General features: G+C 53.6%; 1 protein-coding gene across 1 annotated transcript; it reads left to right on the top strand.

The window, feature by feature from the left end:
- Nucleotides 1–731: 731 nt before the first annotated feature.
- Nucleotides 732–8857, top strand: LOC132244009 (protein TsetseEP-like). Its single transcript, XM_059714841.1, has 4 exons — nucleotides 732–945; nucleotides 6120–6616; nucleotides 8530–8601; nucleotides 8819–8857. Exons 1-4 carry the CDS (start codon nucleotides 870–872, stop codon nucleotides 8855–8857), a joined length of 684 nt encoding a protein of 227 aa, XP_059570824.1. The 5' UTR covers nucleotides 732–869.
- Nucleotides 8858–10565: the final 1708 nt, after the last annotated feature.

The raw sequence follows: 10565 nt of genomic DNA, 5'->3' as shown, positions 1-10565 counted from the left end.
CAGGAACAACCTTTCTACCAAGTTTCATGAATGGGTTTTTGGAGTTGTCATCATTTCAGCATTGTCCAGTCCTAAGACATTGTGGCAGGGGTGTCACAGAGAATGCCACAGGTTTGCATAGCACATTACGAAATGACGATGAATACTTAAGATTATTCATGATAAGATAGCTGACCTAGCAGTCCCACCATCGCAAAGTCCTTTCTGAACTGGGTGGCGGTGGGGTTGGGAAGTGCGAGTAGGGCATGCTCTGGGAAGCAGCAGCTGGGCAGCGGGATCCGGCCTGTTGTTGGGATCTGGCTGGATAGGGACCTGGCTATGCCCACCCGCCTGCGGGACACAGATGTTGGGCACCGCCGGGATGGAGCACGTGTGTGTGTGCCTGCATTACCCCTTCCACGTGAACGCAGGTGTATATGCTGATAATAACCCTTGTGTGTCCAGGGTAGATTCATCCCTCTATTAAAGCAGCTTTTCTGCTTCTAGTAGTGGACAGCCTTTCTTGTTCACCCCTCTCAGAAAGGATCTCCTCCAATCAGAAAAGGTGCAGGGAAGGGCAGTACAGAGAGATGGATGCGGTAGTCATAGAACCAGGTTCAGTCAAAGATTGCAGCTGTCCTTTCTAAGGCGCCCAGATCAGAAGTCCTTGCTGGCTCATGGCAGAAGGAATATGTCCATCTTCTCGAGACAGGCTGAGTGACAAATATCACTGTTTCAAAGACTGACCATGGCCGGATTTGGTCAATGTATTTGTTTTCAGCCCGCTAGCCCTCCTCCTCAGCACCTGGCTCCTTACAACACCAGACGACTTTAGGGAGGCACCAGGTTACCCCAGCTTGAAAAGACTGCTCCACTACCTGCAAGGAGACATGCCTGGCTCCCAAGTGCTGGAAGAGGCAGAACACCTCCTGGCCAAGTTTCTCAGCGAAGAGCTAGAAAATGAGAGTAAGTTATATTTTTTCCCAAGCTATCGCTGCCTAACCTCCCAAACCTGAGCAAAGAATTGCATTTGGGGGGTAAATGTTACCAACAGTTATATTACCAGGGCAAATTCTGATATCGCTGACATGAGAGGGCCAGGCCCTGCAGACTTGAGGGTATGTCCAGTGTCCAACTGACACGTGGTCCTTCACCCAGGTAGAAACTTTCCTGTGGCAAAGAGGTTTGTGGTTCTGCTTCTCAGACCTGGTGCAATGTGTGAGCTAGGACTGGTGTCGAGCTTTGGCACAGCAGTGCAGAGAAATGATATATGAAAGAAGGGAAACAAAAGAAAAGCAGTATTTCACCCCAGAAACCTGACCTGCTGGGTGTTGCAGAAAGAAGGGGTTATTTTAGACTTGGGCACAGCGCCAGGTCAGCTCAGGCATTTAAATGTGGACACAAGACGCATTGCATAAAACACAACTCCTTTTTTCTTCAGCCTCCAAAATCATTCATAGATTCATAGATGTTAGGGTCGGAAGGGACCTCAATAGATCATCAAGTCCGACCCCCTGCATAAGCAGGAAAGAGTGCTGGGTCTAGATGACCCCAGCTAGATACTCATCTAACCTCCTCTTGAAGACCCCCAGGGTAGGGGAGAGCACCACCTCCCTTGGGAGCCCGTTCCAGACCTTGGCCACTCAAACTGTGAAGAAGTTCTTCCTAATGTCCAGTCTAAATCTGCTCTCTGCTAGCTTGTGGCCATTGTTTCTTGTGACCCCCGGGGGCGCCTTGGTGAATAAATCCTCACCAATTCCCTTCTGTGCCCCTGTGATGAACTTATAGGCAGCCACAAGGTCGCCTCTCAACCTTCTCTTGCGGAGGCTGAAAAGGTCCGGTTTCTCTAGTCTCTCCTCGTAGGGCTTGGTCTGCAGGCCCTTGACCATACGAGTTGCCCTTCGCTGGACCCTCTCCAGGTTATCCGCATCCTTCTTGAAGTGTGGCGCCCAGAATTGCACGCAGTACTCCAACTGCGGTCTGACCAGCGCCCTATAGAGGGGAAGTATCACCTCCTTGGACCTATTCGTCATGCATCTGCTGATGCACGATAAAGTGCCATTGGCTTTTCTGATGGCTTCGTCACACTGCCGGCTCATGTTCATCTTGGAGTCCACTAGGACTCTGACATCCCTTTCCACTTCCGTGCCACCCAGCAGGTCATTCCCTAGGCTGTAGGTGTGCTGGACATTTTTCCTCCCCAGGTGCAGCACTTTGCATTTCTCCTTGTTGAACTGCATCCTGTTGTTTTCTGCCCACTTGTCCAACCTATCCAGGTCTGCCTGCAGCTGTTCCCTGCCCTCCGGCGTGTCCACTTCTCCCCATAGCTTTGTGTCATCTGCAAACTTGGACAGAGTACACTTCACTCCCTCGTCCAAGTCGCTGATGAAGACATTAAAGAGTATCGGTCCAAGGACCGAACCCTGCGGGACCCCACTGCCCACACCCTTCCAGGTCGAGACCGACCCATCTACCACGACTCTTTGGGTGCGACCCTCCAGCCAATTCGCCACCCACCGGACTGTGCAGTCATCCACATCACAGCCTCTTAACTTGTTCACCAGTATGGGGTGGGATACCGTATCGAAGGCCTTCCTGAAGTCTAAGTATACGACATCCACCCCTCCTCCTGTGTCCAGGCGTTTCGTAACCTGGTCATAAAAAGAGACTAGATTGGTCAGGCATGATCTGCCTGCCACAAACCCATGCTGGTTTCCCCTCAGCATAATTTGCCCTGCCGGGCTCTCACAAATGTGAGCCTTGATAATTTTTTCAAAGACTTTACCAAGGATGGAGGTGAGACTGACTGGCCTATAGTTGCCCGGGTCCTCCTTCCTCCCCTTTTTGAAAATGGGGACCACGTTAGCCCTTTTCCAGTCTTCTGGGACTTGGCCCGTGCGCCACGAGCGTTCGAATATTCCCGCCAGTGGCTCTGCAATGATGTTGGCCAGTGCCTTCAGCACCCTCGGATGGAGCCCATCCGGGCCTGCCGACTTAAAGGCATCCAGTTCTTCCAAGTGACTCTGCACCATCTCAGGGTCTACGCATGGCAGTCTGGCGCCTTGCTGCTGCCTCTCTACAACCCCAGTGAGAGACTTGTCGTGCCCCTCGCTTAGGAACACTGAGGCAAAGAACTCGTTGAGGAGTTCAGCCTTGTCCCCCCTATCTGTCACCAATTGTTCCTGCCCATTTAGCAGGGGTCCTATTCCTCCCTGGGCCTTCCTTTTACTCCCAATATAGCTAAAAAACAATTCCTTGTTGTCCTTTACTTGGGATGCCATCCTCAGCTCCATGGTAGCTTTGGCCCGCCTAACTGCCTCCCTACAAGCACGAGCAGAGGAGGTATATTCATCTTTAGTGATCTCACCCTGTTTCCACTTTTTATGTGCTCCCCTTTTGGCCCTTAGGCTGCCCTGGATTTCTGTGGTCAGCCATGGAAGCCTCCTGGCCCCTTGCCCTCTTTTGCCTCGCTCGGGGATCGTCTTGCTTTGTGCCCGAAGGATCGTTTCCTTTAGGCACAGCCACCCTTCTTGGGCTCCCATCCCATCAAAACTCCTACTCTGCAGTGCTTCCTTGACTAATCGCCTGAGTGCATTGAGATCAGCTTTCCTAAAGTCTAGCACTTTCACCCTACTAGTTACCTTACCCATTCGACGTCTTATGTTGAATTCTATTATAAGGTGATCACTGTCTCCCAAATGGCTACCGATCTGGAGGTCCCCTATCATGTCATCTCCCGTTGCCAATACCAGATCCAGTATGGCATTCCCCCTAGTGGGACCATGCACCTCCTGTGTCAGGTGGAGGTCCTGTACCCAGGTTAGAAACCTGCGTGAGTGATGGGACTTTGCCGTCTGCGTCTCCCAGCAGATGTCCGGGTAATTTAGGTCTCCCATGACTACCGCCTCTTTAGCTTTTATGGTCTCCGAGAGTTGCCTCAGGAGCCCCGCGTCTATTTCTTCCCCTTGGTGTGGGGGTCTGTAGCAGACCCCTACCACCAAATCCCTTTCTCCTTGCCCCCCATGTAGCCTAACCCACAATCCTTCTACTTCCTCAACCTCGGATTCTGTTTTGATGAGGGTTGACATATATTGCTCACTGACATAAAGTGCAACCCCCCCCCCCCCCCCTTTCTTCCCTGACCTGTCCTTTCTATATAATCTATAGCCCTCAATATGTACCGCCCAGTCGTGGGATGAATCCCACCAGGTCTCTGTTAGCCCCACTAAGTCACAGGTGTTTAGTGCTAGCAGGAGCGCTAGTTCAACCTTGCAGATTCGTATCTGCAAGGTTGCTAATATGTGTCCAATGAGGCTCTGTCCCGGGGTTGGGTCCAGTGGGTCAAGACAATATTCAGGTCGATGTTTTGATCCAACTGTTGTTCAAAGTCAGCAGAAGTTTCCCGGGGGTTTGTTCCCGCATTTATTTCTTGCAGTAATATTGGAAAAAGGGTCTGAAACTTTGAGTGACAGACACTCCCTTGCATGAGAACGAAATGATCCACATCCTGAAAGAACGGCTCCGAATTACAATGCACTTGTCTGTGTAGCAGGGAGTGCGGAGAGGGCAGGGCAGTGTCTAATCTGAGCGTATGATAGGAGCTGTCTTAGAGCGATCACTTGTGTTGTGTCCATCCCGTTTGCTCATGGTTATACAGAGCTGAACGAGCTGTTCTTTCCAAAGTACATCCTGCTTTCTCCACAAGCACATTTAAAGGCTCAGTGAGGAGCCATTGGTCGAAGGCATTTCTTTAGTGAGAAACATGCAGGCAGAGCTTTCTATATGCAGCCTGAGCTCTAGAGACCCCCACGAGGACTCTCGGCAGGGCCCACCCATGTAGATTAGACTGCAAGGCTGGGGCAAGAGACAAGACACACACAAGTCCATTCTGGGGTTTGCCCATGCTGTGCTGGAGTGTGTGTGTGCGTGTGTGTGTGTGTGTGTGTGTGTGCGCGTGTGTGTGTGTGTGGATTGGAGGCCCCCCACGTTTGGGGCAGGAGGGGCACCAGTCTACCGGCCCAACCCTCCAGCACAGGCTGGGCAACCCCAGACACAACTCCCTCCCCTCCCTTCCCCACATGGGTGTCTGGTGGCTCTTGAGTCAAGGGGCAGCACGTGCCCCCCCACCCCGATACCAGTCAGCAACCGGGGGCACCCCAGAGGCCGATCCCAGTGGTTGGGGGGTGCCCCCCGGTGGCCAATCCTGCTGCCTGCGGGGCCCCGATCTCACTCACCATAAAAGCAGCCGCGCTGCTTCGGGAACTTGGTGACCACTTCCAGAAGCAGCGCGGCCATTGGAGCTGGCAGCCCCACTCCCCGGCCAGCGCTCGCAGGAGGGGCTCTGGTGCTCCCGCCTGCTACCCTGCCCACCGGCTACACAGGGAACGCAGCATGACAGGGGTGCCCGGTGCTCTCAGGGGGTGCACCCCCGTGCATTCCCTGTGTCGCCCCTGCTTCTCTGCCCGCATCCTAAGGACAGCACCAGGAACAAGGCCAGGCTGCTTCAGCCCAGCCCTGCTCCTGGCATGTCCTAACAGCAGTTGATGAAGGCGCTCTGCTTTGGAGCGCCTTAGTCTGCACCTTCGTGTAATGAGGGCTCATTGGTCTGACAATCAGGCATTTTTTAAAGTGCTCTGCAGCCATGCCTGTCTCTCAGTGCTTGGGTGTAGAGTGCTGTCAGCGGCTGATCATGGGCTAAAGCATCACTTGTCAGTGCCTAAAGAATATTGTAAGAAATACCAGACAAGGCAAGCCTAGCCCAAGAGTTTGGGAGCCGGCAATCAGTGCGGGTAAGAAGGTAAGAAGAGTTTTAGAGAAGTGGGTTTTAAAGAAGGATTTGAAAACAGAGACGTGTTGATGGAGTTAGACTATAGGGGAAATGCCAGCAGAAATGAAGAGGTTAACATCTTGTCGAACAGGATCTGGAGTTGATGTTACTGAGTTAAGACAGAGAGAGAGGAGAGATTCGAGTTGGGGCAGGGAAAGAATCAGAAAGGGACGACGGAGAGACTCTTTTTGTGAACAATTCTTGTACAATGTCATTGATGTGGCTTCTTTTCATAAAAGAGCCACACATAACTAAGGCTGGTACAGCCATTTTCACTTAGCTCATTTAGCTCCAAATAAATTGTTGTATTTAGGCCAGAGCGGGGACCAGCTCGAGGACCAGCCCGGGGACCAGCCTGAGCTCCAACATGAGGAGCAGCCTGGGGACCTGCCCAAGGACCAGCCTGGCAACCAGCATGAGGACCAGCCCGGGGACCAGCCCGTGGAGCAGCCTGAGCTTCAGCATGAGGAGCAGCCCGGGGACCACCCTGAAGACCAGCCTGGGGACCTGCCCAAGGACCAGCCTGGCAACCAGCATGAGGACCAGCCCGGGGACCAGCCAAGGGTCCAGCCCGGGAAACAGCCCGAAGGCAAGCCTGTGAAGCTACCCAGGGACCAGCCTGGGGATCAGCCTGTGGTCCAGCCCGAGGACGAGGCTGAAGATCTGCCCAAGGACCAGCTTGGGGACCTTTCTGAGGACCATGACGAGGACGAGCCTGGGGACCTGCCTCAGGACCAGCCTGGGGACGTGCCCAAAGACAAGCCTGGGGACCTGCACAAGGACCAGCCTGGGGACCTTTCTCAAGGAAAGGTATGGTCTAGAACCTTTTGCTCAAAGTATTCGGTGTGAAAAGGGTAGGAGGAACTGGCAATATTTACAGTCTAAGTGAAAGTTGAGTTTCCACGTCCATTGGCTGCTCCTGTCCCCCACAAGCTGGTCCTAGCTGTGAGCAAACACAAGTGCGCGGCTGCAAGCAGCTTCAGTGGCCCACCTCATTGCATGTGGTGTCAGATAAAGATGTTCAAAACGTAGTGTCTTCTGGAACGTGTGTCTTCTGGGGCTCCCCACCTGCCGGTGCTTTCAGAGTGGGAGGGGGCAAGGGAGCAGGAGTTGAGTCTGGGGGTTTCAGCCCCCCTCTACAGGCTGGGGCCAGTGTAGTGCAGCCCCCAAGGTGGGGTGGGGGCTCCACTTCCCCCACTCCATCCTTTAGCACCAGGTGCGGAGCCCCAAGTACCAGCTCCCTCCACTGCCTTCCGCCTCCCATTCGCAAACAGCCAGGACTGCACAGAGCCTGGCCCTGGCTGTGGGAACCTGCTTGCAGGCTCCCGGCGGGCAGCGAGATCCCCGCCCCTCTGGACCCGCAGTGACCTTCGGTTTGGTCTGGGGTAAGGGTGTAACTCAGATCACTTTGCAAAACTTGTTCTGAGTTACAGCTGGGAGCTCCACTTCTCTCTGCACCCTTAGGGCACGTCCGCACGTGCAGGCCCATGTGCTTGCAGCAGCTCAGATAGGAGCGGCACGTATTTGAGCTGGGGATTTCTCCTCAGCACATGTGTCTGCACGTGGCCTTTGGTGTGGGGCAAGTTGTGACACTTGGGGCAAAATAACCCTGCCCAGCTCCTCCCGGATCTGCAGCCAGGGGCAGCCAGAGCCTGCAGCCAGCACCGGTTTGCAGGAGTGGGGTGGGACAGGGGGTGGGGTGGGCGTGGGGGGTGGGACAGGCGGTGGGTGGATTGTGAGGGGACTGTGGGTGAGTGGGAACTGTGTGAGGGGGCTGCTCAGGAGGGGTGGGTCCTCTGCCCCCAAACAGGGCACAGCCCCCCCCCACAACCCATGCTCTGCTGCCCCCAGCACCACAGCCTTCCCCGCAGGGCCCACAGTTCCCCTGCATGGCCCACCCCCACAGTACTGCAGCCCACTACCCAGCCCGGCTGGGCAACTGGCAGGCAATGCCGTGCTGCCACTTACCCAGCCAGGGTAGGGGGCACAGGATGTGGGCATGGCAGTGCTGGGAGTGGGGTTTGTGCCCTGCAACTGCTTGCCCCCTTCCGCCCGGAGCAAGGTGCACCTGCATCATGCCCCTGCCCCCCGCCTGTCCTGGCTGGGCAAGAGGCAGCGAGGCATATCCCCCACTCCCAGCACTGTCGTGCCTGCAGCCCGGGCCCCTCTGCCCTCCTCCCCATGTCCCATGCCCCCCTCCCCAGCTGGGCACAAGTCAGAGGAATCTGCAAACACAAAGGGGTGCAGGAGATGGAAGCCGAGTGTCCAGTGTCTTTGAATATTAGTTTCCTTTTCATATCCCAAGAGAGCCCGTTTCCTTGGGCAAGGAGCCTTGCCCGATAGGGAACGGCAGAGAAAGGTCAGTAGGCACGTCTGCTCTGCAGGAGCTCCTTCCTGAGCAAAGCACCTTGTGTAGTCGGGATGCCACCGTTTCATTCAGCAGACAAAGTTCTCTGGGTAAAAGTGCTGTCTTTTATTAGACCAACTAAACACCCATTTCACACGGCAACACTCGATACCATCCATGTTTCAGGGGTATTAGTTGTAGATGAAATACTACATATGAATACTTCATTGCAAATACCAAACTGAGTTACTCCTGTCAGTAGGACACCACCACTAACAACATCCAAGGACCAGGTGTAGACCCCAAAATACTTGCTCCTGGTTCTACTCTTTCATCCCTACCGCTTCCATCACGTTTCTGACTTTTTCCTCCACAGCACACAGGAGACGCCCGTATAGTTCGGACCACAATGCCGAACAGCAAAGGATCTGTATATAAAAGCATCCTGGTAAGTGATGTGGAAGAGCTGTGTAGATTTATTACTGGATGTGCTTTCTCTGCGAATGATAATTTCTATGTAAAATCTCTGCTGCTCTGATTCACACCAAGACAAAGCTTTGCAATATTAGGGGCCACATAATGCCCTTGATTCTTAGGTGAATCGACACTGGCATTTTAGTAGTCAGAGTACAGTCCACCTCCCAAACTCTTCCCTGGCCTTTCAGCCGGATAATATCCACCACTTGTCCTCAACCATTGAGTAAGGTAAGGAGAAAACGTGCACTCCACTTGTACGAATGGGCGTGCGTGCACAGGTAGGCAGACAGATACACTGAAGAACAGCTTGAGGCAAGTCCCCGGAAGATGCTGTATAGCAATAGAGAGTATGTAGTAACACAAGGCTCCCAAAGGGCAGACACCTCTAAACAGCATCATGTATTAGCCTTCATTTTCCCTTAGAGGACAGTGGAGCTGGAAGGGACCTCAGGAGGCCATGTAATCTAACCCCTGCTGAAGGCAGGATCACTCCTGACTAAACCTTCCCACTCAAGTTACGTCTGACCTGTCCTTAACACTGCACAAGCCAGCCTCCCAACAACTACTATTCCCAGTGCCCAAAACACCAAGAATAACCGTCACCTGCTACAGGTAAAGCAAGGAGGCGAGGCCCAATGCCAAACGTGGGGCTTGGTGTGAGCCCGAGCAGAGAAGCAAAACCCAGGAACTTGCTGGTTGTTTTCGTGCTAGCAAGAGCCTCAGCACACCCGAGTCCAAGCCCCCAGCCCTAACTGCAGCCAGCAGACAGCGCTCCCAGTGCGGCTGCTGTCCTTCCCAGTCTGGGGCTCTCTGCACATTGGCTCAGGAAGCTCTTTATTCCTGCAGCCAAATCATCTGAACAGCAGCGGAGCCAGGACACATCCCTGGAGGAGTCCACTCAAAGCCTCCTGCCGTTCCCACCTGGGTCCATGCACAAGCGCCTTAGAGACCTGGCTCAACAGCCACAAGCAATGTGCTCTGGAGTCATTCGGTTTTGCCCATGTTTCTCCAGGTTGTTTCTGAGAAGGTTGGCTGGGTCTTTCCAGGGAAAGGGAAAGTGTTGAGAAGTAAACCCTGGGCCAGGTTCATGGTGATGCAGCTGCTGCTTGGGCCATCTCACTGGCACAAGGTAGAGTTAGGCAAGAAAAGCCTTGATGGCATAGGACCAGCCTCGTGGCTCCTGGGACTCTGCTCCGTGCGGGTGGTCACGCTGGAAGGAAAGGTTTCAGAGAGACAGAGGCAAAAGCAAAGAGCATTCAGAGTGGTCTTTTTGACACCAGGGACAAACACAATCTAGCCAGGCAGCTTGGTAGAGTCACATACACACAGGCACCGTCACCCTTTGCTAGGATGTGCTGTGCACGAGGCTATTCCCATCGCCGTAATTCCCAGTCGCGCGCTGTCTGTACCTCCTCGATGAGACACCAAGCCAACACGCCAGATAGATAACCTGAAAACAGATGTAGAGAAACAAAGAAGCAAAATCAGTCATTGCAAAATGCTTTTTCCAGTTAACCTGCCAGGACAGGACCACCGTGGTCATTGAAAAAATACTGGCGAAATATGATGTCGACGTCATAGAAGTCGATAATTTTGAACTTGTGCAGGTCATCTCCGAGCACAAAGGTAAGACAGCAAAACTTTTTGCTGCTTAAAATCTCCTCCTCATGGTTGCAGAAGAACATGCATGTGAATCCATTTTAGAAACAGTGCATTGTTTCATCTCAAAGCCAGGGTCAGTCGCCCTCCCGCTTGAGTACCTGGTAGGAGTCAGCACACCGCTGCTCCCCTTTGGCATGCCATGGGTGCAGTTGGGGAAGACTGACAAGTAGAGATCCAGCGCTGACATGTGTCCAGCGGTCTGCAGTCAGGCCCAACTGCAAAAGAAGCAGTGGGAGCATCACCTGTACACTGGCTGCTGCCCAAAAAGCCACA

Source organism: Alligator mississippiensis, chromosome 11 (assembly GCF_030867095.1).
Source record: "Alligator mississippiensis isolate rAllMis1 chromosome 11, rAllMis1, whole genome shotgun sequence".
In the NCBI taxonomy this organism is placed as follows: Eukaryota; Metazoa; Chordata; order Crocodylia; family Alligatoridae; genus Alligator; species Alligator mississippiensis.
This window is presented reverse-complemented; position numbering and strand designations above follow the sequence as displayed.